Here is a 20,232-nt window from a genome sequence, read left to right on the forward strand (position 1 = left end):
TGGCGTTGCAAGCGCCATGCTCTACCAACTGAGCCACACGGGACCTCTATTGGCGAACATGTGTTTGGAGTAGGGTACAATTATCGTATAATAATGATCATAATTGACTTAATACATTATTTTCAGGAGACTTTATATTCAAGTAGATATGGTTTACCCAATAGCAGTTTATTATTTATACGTGAAGTGGGCAAAGTTGTTGATCATTTTACGAGCAGAACGGCGCGGTTGGGAGAAGAAGCTACATTTCAAAAATATCTAAGGGGTCAAAACCATTCGTTTTTTGAGAAAGGGGTGTCACCAAAACTGTGTTGTATACATTAGGTGTGCAGTAGTGTTATTCATGTCTTTCAAATATACATTATGATGCATTACATGCAACAACAACAAAAAACATCAACAAAAATTGCATGACAATTAACGTTAATCGTTACCCTACATTCCATAATCGTCACAGCCCTAGTTTGGAGTTACCTTTCTAGCTAATAGGCTATGTTATTGTTTTTTAAATTTAACCTTTATTTAACTAGGCAAGTAAGAGTTTACACTTCTTCAGATTGTAATGTGGGAGGTCAAAATAATGATAAAAGATCTACCAAATCTATACATTTTTAAAATGTGAATTACTTGTCCTTTCCATTATCATTCAACGGATGATAAGACATAACATTTTGGGAAAAAACATCCCACTGAGCAAAAAGAGGTTCAATCAACGTTGTTTCCACGTCACAACTTACCTTGAGTCTGAAGATATGATGAGTACCTTGTAAGTGGCCCCAAAGAACCCCTTTGGGTATGAGAGCACTTCGTAAAAATTGTTTGAATATTTCCAAGGCGATGGAAAATAAACGCCAGGCAGTGGCTGTTTCTTCACTTATCTGTGGGTGCATGCATTTCTTTCTGCTTATCGAGGGTTTTCAGAGACTACTACAACAAACATATACGCTGCAATTTAGCACACCGCAAGAAAAGTACAAATTAACTTTGACCTAGATTTCTGACGTGGTCTGTGCTATAGCAGAGGGAGAGAGAGAGCGGGTGCCTCTTCTGAAGCATGTGTTCTGAAATTCAATGCCTGCTTCAAAAACAGATTATGCAGAGAGGAATTTGCTAAATTCATTCACACTGATTGAGCCTCTCATAACCCAAAGACAATGCTCTTAAAAAGTGCAAGATATGAGATTTACAAGTATATTCATTCATTATAATTAGGCCTAAATATTGTTTGAAAACCAATAGTAAAAGCATTAGCAGTTGTATGACCTCTAAAGGGGATTTCTAGTATTGTGGTCATGTCTTCTAGGCCAAATCCACACACATTGTTCCTGCTTTAGTCTCTCATTTACATAATGCATGTGCCTGTATCCCAATTTAAGATTTGGTCCTTAGTGAATAGAAAGTGTCCTATAGGTGTAATCCATTGATATACTGATGCATCACACTGAAATGACTATTTCCTTGGAGTTTGTTATGAGCTAAATGAATGTTGTCTAAGTTTAACATTTTGAATACGAGAGGGGCATACATCACATTATTACATCAATTTATATCGAGAGTTTACCACAGAACAATAATTCTGTCAAAATCTTTGAATGTTTGCTATGTGAGATGAGCAAACTTGTCAAAGTCACTGGGAAACTGGTCAGAGGCTAAGCCCACTAAGTGAACCAGCAAATCCTGAGTTGTATCATAATGTCCTAGTAGGTTAGTTTACATGGGCAAAATTAAAACTAACAAGGATATGTTTTGTTTCTAAGTTAGCTTGTTAAAATTGACCCCATCCCACAACCTATCATGAAACAGGCCTACCCCCCAGGGAATTGAAAGTGGGAAGAGGAAAGCACCTGGAACATTTTAATATGGTTCTGAAACAACTACTACCCAAATACATACTTTCTATTTTCCCAAAATACTTTCTATCACGGAGCTGGTGTCAGCCCATGCCTGATATTCTCACGTGCTATTAAATAACCCGACAACTTTCATTTAGCTGTTAAATTCTGTCCCCTCATTGTTGAGCTCTCCTTTAATCAGAGCCTAAAATCAATAGAGCAACCAGCACAGAAAGCTTGTATTCTGTTTTGATAAACGGTGTGTTACTCTTATTCCCAGAGAAGATGCCTTTATGTGGTTTCTTTTCAAATAGTAGTCTTCACTGGTGTTATGTAATATGTATTCAGTGATACATAAATGCCACCTTTTGTTAGATATCGGTTTTCCTCTTTGGAGAAATCAGGTGACACACAACAAAAGGTAACAAAACCTGGCTATAAAAAGGCTCATACATGACATTCTCAACTTTGATCATGAATCTTACACCCAAGRGCAAGTGGTACCTAGCATTTGTGATTGCAGGTGAGCAAATTGTATTTTAACAATACCATACATTCATATTTATGTTAACTATTTATGAAAATGTTTGTCCCATGTTAACAAATAGTGTGTTTTACAAAATACTTAAAACACAATTCACATTTTGTGTACTACACAGGGCTCTAGGATTTCATATAGTAGTTTTGTGCAAGGTTCTCTGCAAATCATTATTTATTTTATATTATTGAGTTAATCCACAATGGTGACTCTGCTCACTAACATTTTCATTGTATAAATGCCGTATTGATTTGCGAAAGTTCAGAAACAGCACTGTGAAGTATATGACTACTAATATCCTGGTCTAATTTGTTTTCCAATTAATCTGTTAACTAATAGCAAATAAGGACTGAAACACATCCGTGTCCACCTCCTATCAACTCTCACACACACATAACCTTTGACATGGCTATAAAATATAACATCTTTAACTTATTGTATGTTTTATCATTATGTTCCTCTCATGTAGTTGTTTGCTCCAATGAAGGAGCATCTCGAGTTCTAGACAGACGTAAGTATAATAATGAAGCACTGAGACCATAGACTTCTAATAAGTTCTGTTATTGAGTTTGTTGGCAAGTTTAATCTCCATAAATATTTTTCATTACATGATGTCAGTCATACACTGGAGTTWAAGTATCTCTTTGTGTGACTATCATATAAATACTCAAAGTGTCTAAATAGGGCTCTATTCAATCCGTATTGCGGTAGTTCAGCATTACAGCGTGATTGAACTTTAAAGGTAATGTTTCCGCGTTAGCTGAGACTGCATTTACTGTAAACGCTGTATATGTCGGCTGAATCGGAAATTCACATTTCTAGTGCGCAATCTGTAATGCTTCAGCGATACAGATTGAATAGAGCCCTTAATGTGGGACTTAACGAAACAATTATGTTCTTTCTGCCTCAGTCAGTGCTGAGGCACGTTTAGTGGATGGTGGAGTACGTTTAGTGGATGGCCCATACAACTGCTCTGGCAGGGTGGAGGTGTACTATGCAGGCCAGTGGGGTACAGTGTGTGATGACAACTGGGACCTGCTGGATGCCAAGGTAGTGTGTAGAGCACTGGGCTGTGGGGCAGCCCAGAAGGCCCTGGACCAGGCCCACTTTGGCTGGGGTAAGGGGGAAATCTGGCTAGATGATGTGGAATGTTCTGGGAATGAAGAGTCACTGCTTAGCTGCAGCTCAGATGGACTGGGGTCACACAACTGTGGACACTTTGAGGATGCAGGAGTGATATGTGAGGGTCAGTCAGGTGAGTGGTTGAATTTGCTATAAAGATGCATCTAAACTACCAACTTCAACTAGAGGCTTGTGTAATGCTACCATTTCTCTCTCTCGCTGTCTACCCCCCCTTCTCTCTCTCTATCTCTCGCTCTCTCTCCATCTCTCAGGTCAATCCCCTTCAGATTCCCATTGTGAGTAATAAAAAAAGTATTCCTTACTTTATGTTTCAGTTGCAGAACGAGTCATAATACGTATTTGAAAAACAAAAAGTTAATGCCCGTAATGTGTTTCTCACTTTCCCTTCCTTTTAACAGCTGGCTTGACAGTGCGCTTAGTTGATGGTCCCAATCACTGCTCTGGAAGGGTGGAGGTCTACCATGATGGGAGTTGGGGGACAGTCTGTGATGATAATTGGGGTTTCCTAGATGCCCAAGTTGTATGTAGGGAGCTGAGCTGTGGACCAGCCACAGAGGCTCCTCACCAGGCTTACTTTGGTGAGGGGAGTGGCTCAATCCTATTGGACGAAGTGGCATGCATGGGAAGTGAGGGATCTTTACTGGAATGCAACTCAGGAGGGATAGGAAACCATAACTGTGGCCATGATGAAGATGCCAGTGTAACTTGCATGATGGGTAAGTCTAGGCCTACAAATGCAGTAAGCACAATTGAATAAAATAGTTTATGTTGAGATTAATTAAGGAGAATTGAATACCTGTTTTTCACAATATCTCACGCACCTTTTCATTATTTAATATTTTCCTCACATCCAATTCAAGAACAAGAGGACCCAGATAGAAACAGTAAGATAAATGCCATAAAACTATATTCAAATTGACAATATGAGTGGTCCTTACAAAGCAAACATATACTGCACTGAGGAACCAAGCCTTGGGACTACCTAAAATAATGTATTCTTCTCTCCAGTGGTCCCAGATGATGGCCCGTTGATCCGGCTGGTAGATGGTCCTGATCAGTGTTCAGGGAGGGTGGAAGTGTATTATGCGGGGCAGTGGGGTACGGTGTGTGATGATGACTGGGACGTGAGCGACGCTGACGTGGTCTGCAGACAGCTCAGCTGTGGGTGGGCTATGGATGCCCCCGGACAGGCCTGGTTTGGTATGGGAGTTGGCATTCCCATTCTGCTGGACAACATAGCCTGTGTTGGCACAGAAGGCACTCTCTTTGACTGCCCCTCTGAGGCGATAGGTCATCATAATTGCATGCATCCTGAGGATGCGAGTGTGGTCTGCTCAGGTGAGATTAAAGGGGAAGTTCCGTATTTAACTATTAGATGGTTCCTGACCCTGAAAGTAGTTTTTGGGCGAAACTGTATTCCTCGGTTGAGTTTTATCTAAACAGCCACTACAAATTTCAGCTAATTTAAGGCACAGTTAGCTTTATTTATTAATAACGCTTTTCAAGGTAACATGCAGTATATGCAACAACTCTTTGTTTTTCATGTTCCTCCCTATGGATTGCAGGTTCACACCAGAGTGAGTACATTAATTTGTCTGCACACTACACAATAATCTCCACAGTCTGATGCATCAATTTGTTAACATTAAAACAGATTATTTACCTATCAAAGCTGGACCTTCAATTCGCTTGGCCGGTGGCTCCAACAACTGCTCTGGTAGAGTAGAGGTGTTCCACTCTGGCCAGTGGGGTACAGTGTGTGATGATGACTGGGATCTGAGGGATGCCCAGGTGGTGTGTCAAGCACTGAGCTGTGGGATGGCCCAGGAAGCCCCAGGTAGAGCCTGTTTTGGTCAGGGCTCAGGACCCATCACTCTGGATGATGTGTCGTGTGAGGGCACAGAGAGATCATTACAAGACTGCAGCGGAAGTGAACCAGGGGTACACAACTGTGACCATAATGAGGATGCAGGAGTCATCTGTGCAGGTAAGAAAGGTTGGGGAAAATAGGGTTGTCAGGGTACCTGCGGGTTATTTCATCTGTGCATGTGCTATCACGAGCAGCGCCAGCCTCGCTCTTTGGCACGAGTAAAGTAAGTTTGGAAAGTATGCATCTTAGAAATAGTTTATATGTTCAAACTCAGATCAAATTGGCTTCCCAAAAATAATTTTGATTGGCGATTTTCTGTATTTTCCAAAGTGCCGTCAGGTAGCCGGATTATCAGATGTGTCCATATAAACCAGATTGTAAGGGTGATCATTCTTCTTTCAAAGCATCTAAACATTTGAATCAAACTATTATATTAAACTTAGTATTGTGTGCATGTAAACATAGTCAAAGACAAGTAAATATATGTGTTACCTTTACCATGAAGATGGCATCTTTGAAGTGTGTATAGTCAACGACCCCAACAACTGCTCTGGTAGAGTGAAGGTGTTCCACTCTGGCAAATGGGGTACAGTGTGTGATGATGACTGGGATCAGATGGATGCCTGTTCTGGCTCTGAAGACTCTTTGCTGCTGTGTCCCCACAGTGGACTGGGGATCCAAAACTGTTCCCACTATGAAGACCTACACTGATAAGATACATGTTTGGTGGAATGAAGTTCAGACATCATGATATTGTCTATGTTGTTAACAGTACTAGTGTCACTGTAACACCAAACTAGATGAAAAACCTAATTCTATGACAGGTCCTTCTGGAGATATCCAGCCATTTAACTCCGTGTGGACCTTCTTATTTTCTTTTTGCAATATCGGATCAATCTAATATGGGGTCTTACTTTGTTAACTGGATCAAAACCATTCATGAAAAAACAAATGCCATATTCACTAATGATGTCCTATCAAAATAATTCCTTCAGAGCAGAGGAACCAGGAAAGGTTGCCGTCTTTTGCCTTTGCCTTTAAAGAACTATGATATATGCAAAACCAATGTAAAATGTATACAGCCATTTACCGCATCATGGACCCAGGGTAAGTTAAACTCTTATTCAATATTCTAGTGGGTCACATTCAATTTATATCCAATTTATGTGAGTCATCAAAACTTATTGTACATCAAAATCAGTTTGTGATTAATTGTGTGCGTCACATTTACACTGTTTACTCTAAAGGAAGATGGCGCCAGAGGGTAGGGCTGCCATCTTATCGGCTCTTAACCAACCATGCTATTTTGTTTTTCTTTTCGCGTTGTTCATAACTTATTTTGTACATAATGTTGCTGCTCCCATCTCTTATGACCGAAAAGAGCTTCTGGAAATCAGAACTGAGATTACTCACCTCAAGTTGGACGAGAAGTTCTTCTTCAATGAGTCGGACGCGAGGGATACAKTACGGACGCCCAACCAGGCCCAGATCCCCGTGATTTGATGGAAAAGGAAACGTAGGTTTTGCAAAAAGAGATCGGGATACCTTGTGAGGATCAGGCAACGAGTGGCTAATCTGCCGTTGCCTTCTGTTCTGCTAGCTAACGTTCAATCGCTGGAAAATAAATGGGACGAACTGAAAGCATGTATATCCTACCAACAGGACATTAAAAACTGTATTATCTTATGTTTCACCGAGTCGTGGCTGAACGACGACATTAAGAACATACAGCTGGCGGGTTATAAACTCTATCGGCAGAACAGAACAGCAGCCTCTGGTAAGACACGGGGCGGGTGCCTATGCATTTATGTAAATAACAGCTGGTGCACGATATCTAAGGAAGTCTCAAGGTTTTGCTCGCCTGAAGTGGAATATCTCATGATAAGCTGTAGACCACACTATCTACCTAGAGAGTTTTCATCTGTATTTTTTGTAGCTGTCTACATACCACCACAGACCGAGACTGGCACTAAAACCGCACTCAATGAGCTGTATTCCGCCATAAGCAAACAGGAAAATGCTCATCCAGAGCCGGTGCTCCTAGTGGCCGGGGACTTTAATGCAGGGAAACTTTAATCAGTTTTACCTCATTTCTATCAGCATGTTAAATGTGCAGCCAGAGGGAAAACAATTATAGACCACCTTTACTCCACACACAGAGACGCATACAAAGCTCTCCCTCGCCCTCCATTTGGCAAATCTGACCATAACTCTATCCTTCTGATTCCGGCTTACAAGCTAAATTAAAGCAGGACGCACCAGTGACTCGGTCAGGACTGTTTTGCTAGCACAGGCCGGAATATGTTCCGGGATTCCTCCGATGGCATTGAGGAGTACACCACATCAGGCACTGGCTTTATCAATAAGGGCATCGAGGATGTCATCCCCACAGTGGCTGTACGTACATACCCCAACCAGAAGCCATGGATTACAGGCAACATTCGCACTGAGCTAAAGGGTAGAGCTGCCGCTTTCAAGGAGCGGGACTCTAACCTGGAAGCTTATAAGAAATCCTGCTATGCCCTACGACGAACCATCAAACAGGCAAAGCGTCAATACAGGAATAAGATTGAATCGTACTACACCGGCTCCGATGCTCGTCGGATGTGGCAGGGCTTGCAAACTATTACAGGCTACAAAGGGAAGCACAGCCGAGAGCTGCCCAGTGACGCGAGCCTACCAGACGAGCTAAATAACTTCTATGCTCGCTTCAAGGCAAGTAACACTGAAACATGCATGAGAGCATCAGCTGTTCCGGACGACTGTGTAATCACGCTCTCTGCAGCCGATGTGAGTAAGACCTTTAAACAGGTCAACATTCACAAGGCCGCTGAGCCAGATGGATTACCAGGACGTATACTCCGAGCATGCGCTGACCAGCTGGCAAGTGTCTTCACTGACATTTTCAACCTCTCCCTGTCTGAGTCTGTAATACCAACATGTTTCAAGCAGACCACCATAGTCTCTGTGCCCAACACTAAGGTAACCTGCCTAAATGACTACCGACCCATAGCACTCACGTCTGTAGCCATGAAATGCTTTGAAAGGCTGGTCATGGTTCACATCAACACCAATATCTCAGAAACCCTAGACCCACTCCAATTTGCATACCGCGCCAACAGATCCACAGATGAGAACATCTCTATTGCACTCCACACTGCCCTTTCCCACCTGGACAAAAGGAACACCTATGTGGGAATGCTATTCATTGACTACAGCTCAGCGTTCAACACCATAGTGCCCTCAAAGTTCATCACTAAGCTAAAGACCCTGGGACTAAACACCTCCTTCTGCAACTGGATCCTGGACTTCTTGACGGGCCGCCCCCCAGGTGGTAAGGGTCGGTAACAACACATCCGCCACGCTGATCCTCAACACGAGGGCAACTCAGGGGTGCGTGCTCAGTCCCCTCCTGTACTCCCTGTTCACTCATGACTGCACGGCCAGGCACGACTCCAACACCATCATTAAGTTTGCTGATGACGCACCGACAACGATGAGACAGCCTATGGAGAGGAGTTCAGAAACTTGACCATGTGGTGCAAGGACAACAACCTCTCCCTCAACGTGATCAAGACAAAGGAGATGATTGTGGACAACAGGAAAAGGAGGACCGAGCACGCCCCCAAATTCATTCGGCGCGTGACAAATACAATTTCACTTGATTTGATTTGAATTCATATTAACAAAACAATTTCTCATGGACATAAATCCCACTGCCAATTTTGGATCTTGTTTATCAATATGTGCATAGAGGGCCTGTATTTTTTCCTTGCAAAATTCATTAAATATATGTACACCTCGTAATTGATCGTTACATTTTTTGTTTGTTTGAATAAATCAGAAAATGTAGTAAATGGAGTTCAGACAGGTACTGTATCTTTTTTTACAGGTCCTACAGAGAACATCCAGCAAAACTCCACATGGACCTACGGTAATGTATTCTCTTCATATTCCATCTACAAACAATCCCAGTATCTGTTAATCTTCAAATTTTTTCTTGTATTTTACAGATGGCACTTCCAGAGTGCGTCTGGTCAACGGCACCAACAACTGCTCTGGTAGAGTGGAGGTGTTCCACTTTGGCCAGTGGGGTACAGTGTGTGATGATTGGTGGGATCTGAGGGATGCCCAGGTGGTGGTGCAGAGAGTTGGGCTGTGGAGAAGCTCAAGAGGCCTTTAGATCTTCAGAGTTTGGAGAGGAAGTGGCTCCATCTCTCTGGATGACCTGGCTTGTTCTGGCTCTGAAGACTCTTTGCTGCAGTGTCCCACAGTGGACTGGGGAACCATAACTGTGGCCACCATGAAGATGCAGGAGTTACCTGCACAGGTAAGATACATCTCAGATGGAATGATTGTCAAGATTGTCGAACAGTACTAGTGTCACACTAACTCCATCTGATGAATATAACTGAAATTAATTGACAGGTCCTACTGGAAGCTCCAGCATTTACCGCATCATGGACCCAGGGTAAGTTTAAACTCTTATTCAATATTCTAGTGGGTCACATTCAATGTATATCTAATTTATGTGAGTCATCAACACTTATTGTACACCAAAATCAGTTTGTGATTAATTGTGTGTCATTTACCCTGTTAACTCTAAATTCATATTAGCAATCCATTTTCTCATGGACATTGTCAAAATAAAAGTTTTGGAATAAATCCCACTGCCAATTTTGGATCTCATTTATCAGCATATGTATTGAGGGCCTGTATTGTTTCCTTGCAATACCCATGCAAAATTCATCAACATATGTAAACCTCGTAATTGTTCATTCAAATGTTTTGTATTGTAATTAATCCAACCAGGGAAGCACCTCATTTCTAATCAGAAAACGTAGTAAATGGAGTTCAGACGGTACTGTATCTTTTTTTACAGGTCCTACAGAGAACATCCAGCAAAGCTCCACATGACCTATGGTAATGTATTCTTTCATATTCCATCTACAAACAATCCCAGTATCTATTAATCTTCAAATATTTTCTTGTATTTTACAGATGGCACTTCCAGTGCGTCTGGTCAACGGCACCAACAACTGCTCCGGTAGAGTGGAGGTGTTCCACTTTGGCCAGTGGGGTACAGTGTGTGATGATTGGTGGGATCTGAGGGATGCCCAGGTGGTGTGCAGAGAGTTGGGCTGTGGAGAAGCTCAAGAGGCCTCTAGATCTGCAGAGTTTGGAGAAGGAAGTGGCTCCATCTCTCTGGATGACCTGGCTTGTTCTGGCTCTGAAGACTCTTTGCTGCAGTGTCCCCACAGTGGACTGGGGAACCATAACTGTGTCCACTATGAAGATGCAGGAGTTACCTGCACAGTAAGATACATCTTAGATGGAATGATTGTCAAGATTGTCGAACAGTACTAGTGTCACACTAACTCCAATCTGATGAATATAACTGAAATTAATTGACAGGTCCTACTGGAAGCATCCAGCCATTTACCGCATCATGGACCCAGGGTAAGTTAAACTCTTATTCATATTCTAGTGGGTCACATTCAATGTATATCCAATTTATGTGAGTCATCAACACTTATTGTAAACCAAAATCAGTTTGTGATTAATTGTGTATGTCACATTTACCCTGTTAATCTTCTACCGAGTCAGAAACCCGGATCCGGGAGCACCCCCCCCCCCACCAGTAAAAAAGCTGAATAGCATAGCTAGCATAGCGTCACACGTAATAGTAGCATCTAAATATCTTCAATCACAAGTCCAAGATACCAGATGAAAGTCCACTTCTTGTGAATCCAGCAATCATTTCTGATTTTTAAAATGTTTTACAGGGAAGACACAATATGTAAATCTATTAGCTAACCACGTTAGCAAAAGACACCATTTTTCTTGGTCCACCATTTTTTCTCTCCACCAGTAGCTCACCAATTCGGCCAAATAAAGATATTGATAGCCACTAACCAAGAAAAACCTCATCAGATGACAGTCTGATAACATATTTATTGTATAGGATAGTTTTTGTTAGAAAAATGTGCATATTTCAGGTAGAATCATAGTTTACAATTGCACCACCATCACAACTCGACTAGAATAAATACAGAGAGCAACGTGTATTACCAATTTACTCATCATAAAACATTTCATAAAAATAGACAAAGCATAGCATGGAAAGACACAGATCTTGTGAATTCAGACAATATTTCAGATTTCTAAGCGTTTTACAGCGAAAACACAATAAATCGTTATATTAGCATACCACATGTGCAAACGTTACCCCAGCATGAATCCAAGGCAACGGGAGCGATAACGTTATGATCACCAAAATATATTAATTTTTTCACTAACCTTCTCAGAATTCTTCCGATGACACTCCTGTAACATCATATTACAACATACATATAGAGTTTGTTCGAAAATGTGCATATTTAGCCACAAAAAACGTGGTTATACAATGAGATAGTAGCAAAACTGGCCTGAAAATGTCGGGCGCTATCTTTGAGAGTGATCTAGTCTAATCGATAGCTAATCATAAATGACTAAAAAATACAGGGTTGACAGGAATCGAAAGAACAAATTAGTTCTAATGCAATCGCTGACTTACATTTCAAAAATTATCCTTACTGTGCAATACCGGGTCCGCCAAGCGAAGCTACACATAACAAAATGGCGATATATGCGTTTAAAATTTTTCAACAGAACAGCGATTTCATCATCAAATAGTTCTTACTGTGAGCTGTTCTTCCATCAGAATATTGGGCAATGTATTCTCCGGTCTAATCGTCTTTTTGTCGAAAGATGTCCTCTTGCCCGTCGAAATGGCCATAAGTTCGGTAGTTACAGGAAACGTGCCTAGTCATGGAAGGGGTCACAAATAATGCCTCAAATCGCACTAAATCACTAATCGCTAAAAACGGTTAATAACTACCTTAGATTTTAACCATACACAATAAATACGCCATATAACGCTAAAAACGCCGCAACGGGAAGTCTCGGTCCGACAGCCTTCATGCGTCCAGCGCAGGATCCAAAAGAAAGCTACTTCGGTCTTTTCTGTTTTATACAGGCCCTGATTGCGCAATCGACTCCATTAAATTGTCACCACTTACTGACATCTAGAGGAAGGTGTAGGCAGTGTTTGTATCCTCATAGCATTCACAGGGACATTAAAACTGACCTGGGACCAGAGGCCAAGATTTCTGAAATCTCACTCCCTGTCAGGAAAAGTGCTGTAGATAGAGTTCTGTTCCACTCAGAGACATAATTCCAACGGTTATAGAAACTAGAGAGTGTTTTCTATCCAATAATAACAATAATATGCATATGTACGAGCAAGAATTGACTACTAGGCAGTTTAATTTGGCAATGTCAAAAAAATAAAGTGCTAACAGCACCCCCTATTGACAAAAGGTTAACTCTAAATTCATATTAGCAATCCATTTTCTCATGGACATTGTCAAAATAAAAGTTTTGGAATAAATCCCACTGCCAATTTTGGATCTCATTTATCAGCATATGTATTGAGGGCCTGTATTGTTTCCTTGCAATACCCATGCAAAATTCATCAAACATATGTAAACCTCGTAATTGTTCATTCAAAGTTTATGTATTGTAATTAATCCAACCAGGGAAGCACCTCATTTCTAATCAGAAAACATAGTAAATGGAGTTCAGACAGGTACTGTATCTTTTTTTACAGGTCCTACAGAGAACATCCAGCAAAGCTCCACATGGACCTATGGTAATGTATTCTCTTCATATTCCATCTACAAACAATCCCAGTATCTATTAATCTTCAAATATTTTCTTGTATTTTCAGATGGCACTTCCAGAGTGCGTCTGGTCAACGGCACCAACAACTGCTCCGGTAGAGTGGAGGTGTTCCACTTTGGCCAGTGGGGTACAGTGTGTGATGATTGGTGGGATCTGAGGGATGCCCAGGTGGTGTGCAGAGAGTTGGGCTGTGGAGAAGCTCAAGAGGCCTCTAGATCTGCAGAGTTTGGAGAAGGAAGTGGCTCCATCTCTCTGGATGACCTGGCTTGTTCTGGCTCTGAAGACTCTTTGCTGCAGTGTCCCCACAGTGGACTGGGGAACCATAACTGTGTCCACTATGAAGATGCAGGATTACCTTGCACGGTAAGATGACTGTTTATTGACATGAAGTTTAGATATCATGATATTGTCTATGTTGGTAACAGTACTAACATCACCACTGTAACTCCAAGACAATAAATGTAACTGAATATTCTGTTCATTGACACTGACAGGTCCTTCTGGAGGCATCCAGCCATTCAACTCATCATGGACCCAGGGTAAGTTACATCCTTATTCATCATTCCAGTGGGTCAGATTCAATTCATATCCAGCTTTTGACATCTTCAAACCTGATTGTACCCCAAAATAAATGTTTGATTGATTGTGTGTAATGTAATTGAACATAACACTTTTGCCAACCCCTGATACACACAACAGAACAGTCATCCTTTAAAAAAAGATAATCAGCAAATGTGAGGGGCTTTAAGCAGAAACCAGTCCAAAAATGAGTGTTAGCAGATACCTAGACGTTGTGTAAAAGTCTGTGTGAAACAAATCATAGCATATGTGTCAATATTTGATTGTTTTCCATTTTTAGGTTCTGGTTCCGGAGGTTTCTGAAAGCATATAGATCTCTCATCCGTACAGTCTAGGAGTATCAAGGGTTAACCATAGACACTGTATGTACTTTCTAATTCTATTTGTCGTCAACTCTCTCCAGCTGGTACATGCTGCTGTGCAAATTAAACACACTTCTAAAAATACAGTGTGGTAAACCATTATCGGTAACAATTAATTTCCAGCCAGAGGAGATTCTTGCTTTCTGCAAGAAAGTGGGGTTGAACCATTTCAAATTCTGCCTCATGTATCATTCACAATGGCCTTCAATAATGACACAATGCCAAGAAGATCCTGTGTCAGAGTTTCCAGACCGAGAAGGTGAAAACAACCTAGGCCAGCCAAGCCCCAAAGGCATTCTGAATTTTAACTCAAATACAGTTCAAATGCAATCACATGACCTGTAAGATGAATATGCATAAGGTTTTGAAAATGGTTTGTATAGTGTTCACATGCTGTAACTAACAAATCAGTATGTGAACTAAATTCAATTCCCCCAAAAATCAGAAAATATTGGAACATTTTCAATTCATGGATTTCATTTCAATGAATTAATGATATTTAGTCTTTTAAAAGTTTGTTGACATTTTTCTGGTTATACTAAACACTGTGTTGTTCCTTTCATGGTTAGGACATTCTGTTACTTGTAGAATGCTGTGTGTCCTATTCCCAAGCTAGTCTATTGTGAATTATCATTAAATATCTTTAATTAAATCAAAACAAATACTGTATTGTTCTTCAAAATAATTTGGGATTTTACCCATATATTCACCAAGTTGCACATAAGAGTAAGTTCACATGCTAAGTTCCTCTCCATCTTCTCTATCAATAGAGAGCAACAATAGGTCATCGTTAGATTAAAAAACAAAAAAAGTATTTAACCTTTTAACTAGGCAAGTCAGTTATGAAATTATTATTTACAATGACAGCCAAACCCCAGATAACGCTGGGCCAATTGAGCCCTATGGGACTCCCGATCACAGCCCGTTGTGATACAGCCCGGGATCGAACCCGGGTCTGTAGTGAGTTATCTAATTAAGCTTTACAACCTAGGCTAACTTGAACACTTGAATTTTCTTCAAATCTCAATTAGGAATGCATTTTTCAAAATAACTTACTGTCCTATTTCTCACCCACAATCACTACAATTGTTTCACCTTAGATCCTATTTAATTATTAGAAGGGCTATGCCATGAACCCTCAAAGTTCCAGAATGGTTTGATCATGTCAGCCATTTTAATCAGGGAGAAATCCAAACCAGTGTAATTGGAATTAATGGCAGTAATGCATTTCCTGCTTTTACTTATTCAGGAAAATAAAAGGCAAGTGATTCTGTAAATCAGAAATTGTGTAATAAAAATATTGTCACCCCAAAATAGTAAAATAATTATAAATACATTTTATAGCCTACCAATGTTCTGTATAAATAGACTCTAAAATATATGTAAACAGACCAGAGACATCTCAGTGTTTGTTTTCTTGGAAAGCTATGTTACAATATCAGTAGCTTACTTGTTGCATTTACAACTTTGTTACAACCTGGCTCAAGATTGTTACAATGGGAAACCACACACTGAGTAAAGGAATAACAAAATGAATTTATTCCATAAATAAAGTAAACACTCACAACAATAATCACATGAGGGTCAGTAAATTAGGTGTCAACTGCCCAACCAACTGCCCAACCAACTGCCCAACCAACCAACCAACCAACCAACCAACCAACCAACCAACCAACCAACCAAAGATATGCATGAAGAGAGGAATCTCTTGCTGAATAGGGAAACAGTGGCTTTATGCCACAGCTGAGCTTTCACAGGTGTGCCCCATCAGCACTGATGACCCTCCCAGCTCCGCCCACCTCTCCTACTCCGCCCACCAATCTCCTGCTGGAAGTAAGCGCATCAAAACCCAGTAGACAGAGCAGGGAGGGGCTGTCACAACTTGTCTAAGTCCTATCATCAACTGATATCAGCCAGGCTGTGGATGGACTGCATTATTTGAATGGAACATTGGCATATTGACAGTTAATTAGAAAAATGTATGGAATCATTCAACTAATACTGCCTGACTAGCTAGCTAATAAACATAATGTGCAGATATTCTTACACAATATTTTAGCACATCACTGGCTGACCATGGTTGGCCAAGTTCTTTACCAAAATGGCTGACCTTTTGTACTGTCATCAGATAGTTCATGTCCATTCTAGTATTCCAAAGTCCTCATTCAATGGGTTTCACAATGTCAAGTCAGGCTTATGGGAGGTGCGCTGCTGTTTATTGAATAAACATTAGCTAGTCAGTCGATCACATTTATGGCATGAAAGAGGCCCAGCAACTCAGCTCATTTCACAGGTTGAGCTTTATTAATCTTTATTTAGATTTTGAATATGCAATCAGGCAATTCCATGTTATGGCAGGGGATAACTTGCAATTGCAGTGGCCTATGCTAGAGACCGGTAGATCTCAATTCACATTTGTTATATTTTGGATTGGACATTTAAATGATTTAAAATTAATGAATTGATTATGTAATTTGTTGTGTAAATGAAGAGACCAAGTGCAAGTCAGATTCCAGTAGGTGAAGGTCATGGACTCAATAACTTCCTTCCTTCTCTTCCCTCTTCTTCACCCCACTCCTGTGTGGGCTATGTTTTATTCATGGGGAATTCGCTGGCTGCGTAGCTACCTCTATAATTAACGTAGTTTAGCATTAGAAGGCAACTTGTTCTGGGGAGAAGGACAGGAGTGATCTGATTATGATGAATGGACAGTGCATATCAATGGGACCAGAGAAACAACCTGTCATGTCTCGTAGGTTATGTAACACTATTATTCACTGATTATCTATTAATAATTTTCTGTAGCCTAAATGCTTAGCTAATTATTATGAAGATAATAAAAACATGTAGGGTACTAGGGGGTAACTAGCCCCCTGGGGTAAATGCCCCCCCGTAATTGACATTAAGATCACAAGATGTTAACAAATTATTTTCCCTGGCTGCCACTGTTCTTGCTCAACAAAAACTGACCCCTGTGTCATCACAACTTGTGGAGATATTTCAACAAAACGATTTTGTGTTTTTTTTGTATATGTACACTACCGTTCAAAAGTTTGGGGTCACTCAGAAATGTCCTTGTTTTTGAAAGAAAAGCTCATTTTTTGTCCATTAAAATAACATCAAATTGATCAGAAATACAGTGTAGACATTGCTAATGTTGTAAATGACTATTGTAGCTGGAAACAGCTGATTTCTAATGGAATATCTGCATACTGTAGGCATACAGAGGCCCATTATCAGCAACCATCACTCCTGTGTTCCAATGGCACGTAGTGTTAGCTAATCCAAGTTTATAATTTTAAAAGGCTAATTGATCATTAGAAACCCTTCTGCAATTATGTTAGCACAGCTGAAAACTGTTGTGCAGATTTAAAGAAGCAATAAAACTGTCCTTCTTTAGACTAGTTGAGTATCTGGAGCATCAGCATTTGTGGGCTCGATTACAGGCTGAAAATGGCCAGAAACAAAGAACTTTCTTCTGAAACTCGTCAGTCTATTCTTGTTCTGAGAAATGAAGGCTATTCAAACTGAAGATCTCATACAACGCTGTGTATTACTCCTTCACAGAACAGCGCAAACTGGCTCTAACCAGAATATAAAGAGGAGTGGGAGGCCCCGGTGCACAACTGAGCAAGATGACAAGTACATTAGAGTGTCTAGTTTGAGAATCAGACGCCTCACAAGTCCTCAACTGGAAGCTTCATTAAATAGTACCCGCAAAACACCAGTCTCAACATCAACAGTGAAGAGGTGATTCTGGGATGCTGGCCTTCTAGGCAGAATTCCTCTGTCCAGTGTCTGTGTTCTTTTGCCCATCTTAATCTTTTATTTTTATTGGCCAATCTGAGAAATGGCTTTTTCTTTGCAATTCTGCCTAGAAGGCCAGCATCCCGGAGTCGCCACTTCACTGTTTACTTTGAGACTGGTGTTTTGCGGGTGCTATTTAATGAAGCTGCCAGTTGAAGACTTGTGAGGCGTCTGTCAGAGTGGCCGTCGGATTCTTGGTCACCTCCCTGACCAAGGCCCTTCTCCCCCGATTGCTCAGTTTTCCCGGGCGGCCAGCTCTAAGAAGAGTCTTGTTGGTTCCAAACTTCTTCCATTTAAGAATGATGGAGGCCACTGTGTTCTTGGGGACCTTCAATGCTGCAGAAATTTTTTGGTACCCTTCACCAGATCTGTGCCCCAACACAATCCTGTCTCTGAGCTCTACGGACAATTGCTTCGACTTTAGACAATTGCTTCAATTTTAGAATAAGGCTGTAACGTAACAACATTTTGAAAAAGTCATCACAATTAGGGTACTAGGGGGTTACTAGTCCCTCCCAAAGAACAATGTCTAATTGCTGGCATAAAAAGCTACATTTGAAAAACAAAATTGTATGTGGATAAAGGTCATGCTTAGGTGAATAAACTATAAAGGGAAATAAATGGCTACTGTTGAGACTTTTTTTGTTATTTCATAATATGTTGTTTTTAGAAAAGGTGTCAGTTACCCCGGTAGAAGATTATGGCATAGGGTTTCACACAAGTGTGTTGAAATCCATTTAATCCGTTTAAAAAAATTATTATTTAGTAAGTTTTACTTAAAAGCTAAATCTAGGTGTATTATTTTAATTATTTTGAATAAAATATGTGGGGGAAATGGTGTTGCACACATCACCATTAATATCTGCACTATTAGTAGATTTGATGTAAAGTCCCTCTTTTTAACTCACCTGCACATTAATTTTGTTGTTTCTTTCTTTGTTGTTCCTTTTCCAAACAATACATTATGTACAATTGCAATAAGTATTATTTGAATAATGCAAGATTTAAAATCGCAGCAGTCAAAATGACATTCAGGAGCAAAAGCTTTTCAATAGTTGTTTTTAATTCCTCTGTGGAGATGGGAGACCGTTCCAGAAGGACAACCATCTCTCCACCAATCAGGCCTTTATGGTAAAGTGGCCAGACGGAAGCCACTCCTCAGTAAATGTCACATGGCATCCCACTTGGAATTTGTCAAAAGGCAGCTACTGTCTCTCAGACCATGAGAAACAAGATTCTCTGGTCTGATGAAACCAAGATTGAACTCTTTGGCCTGAATGCCAAGTGTAACATCTGGAGGAAACCTGGCACCATCCCTACGGTGAAGCAATGGTGGTGGTAGCATCATGCTGTGGGGATGTTTTTCAATGGCAGGGACTGAGAGACTAGTCAGGATCGAGGCAAAGATGTACAGAACAAAGTTCAGATAGATCCTTGATGAAAACCTGCTCCAGGGCGCTCAGGACCTCAGACCGGGGCGAAGGTTCACCTTGCAACAGGACAACAACCCTAAGCACACAGCCAAGACAACGCAGGAGTGGCTTCGGGACAAGTCTCTGAATGTCCTTGAGTGGCCCAGCCAGAGTCCGGACTTGAACTTGATCGAACATCTCTGGAGAGACCTGAACATAGCTGTGCAGCAGCACTCCCCATCCAACCTGAAAGAACTTGAGAGGATCTGCAGAGAGGAATGGGAGAAACTCCCCAAATACAGGTGTGCCAAGCTTGTAGCGTCATAACCAAGAACACTTGAAGCTGTAATCACGGCCAGCGGTGCTTCAACAAGTACTGAGTGAAGGGTCTGAATACTTACAGTACTTGTCAAAAGTTTGGACACACCTGCTCATTTTACTATTTTCTACATTGTATAATAATAGTGAAGACATCACAACTATGAAAGAACACTTATGGAATCATGTAGTAAGCAAATAATTGTTAAACAAATAAAAATATATCTTATATTTGAGATTCTTCAAAGTAGCCACCCTTTGCCATGATGACAGCTTTGCACACTCTTGGCATTCTCTACCAGCTTCACCTGGAATGCTTTCACAACAGTCTTGAAGGCGTTTCCATAAATGCTGAGCACTTGTTGGCTGCATTTCCTTCACTCTGCGGTCCAACTCATCCCAAGCCACTCAGGAACAGATATAGCCCTTGGTTCTCTCCAGACCTGACTGCCCTTAACCAACACAAAAACATCCTGTGGCGTTCTGCATTAGCATCGAACAGCCCCCGTGATATGCAACTTTTCAGGGAAGTTAGAAACCAATATACACAGGCAGTTAGAAAAGCCAAGGCTAGCTTTTTCAAGCAGAAATTTGCTTCCTGCAACACAAACTCAAAAATGTTCTGGGACACTGTAAAGTCCATGGA

At 40.9% G+C, this 20,232-nt stretch overlaps 1 protein-coding gene across 1 annotated transcript; it reads left to right on the top strand.

Moving 5' to 3' along the window:
* Positions 1 to 2,306: 2,306 nt before the first annotated feature.
* Positions 2,307 to 13,480, top strand: LOC111966933 (scavenger receptor cysteine-rich domain-containing protein DMBT1). Its single transcript, XM_070444326.1, has 13 exons — positions 2,307 to 2,355; positions 3,281 to 3,625; positions 3,765 to 3,788; positions 3,912 to 4,229; positions 4,522 to 4,851; positions 5,079 to 5,090; positions 5,186 to 5,500; positions 9,276 to 9,317; positions 9,397 to 9,533; positions 10,385 to 10,694; positions 10,799 to 10,843; positions 13,035 to 13,076; positions 13,155 to 13,480. Exons 1-13 carry the CDS (start codon positions 2,307 to 2,309, stop codon positions 13,478 to 13,480), a joined length of 2,295 nt encoding a protein of 764 aa, XP_070300427.1.
* Positions 13,481 to 20,232: the final 6,752 nt, after the last annotated feature.

The sequence above is a fragment of the Salvelinus sp. IW2-2015 genome, linkage group LG7, assembly GCF_002910315.2.
Source record: "Salvelinus sp. IW2-2015 linkage group LG7, ASM291031v2, whole genome shotgun sequence".
Lineage (NCBI taxonomy): Eukaryota > Metazoa > Chordata > Actinopteri > Salmoniformes > Salmonidae > Salvelinus > Salvelinus sp. IW2-2015.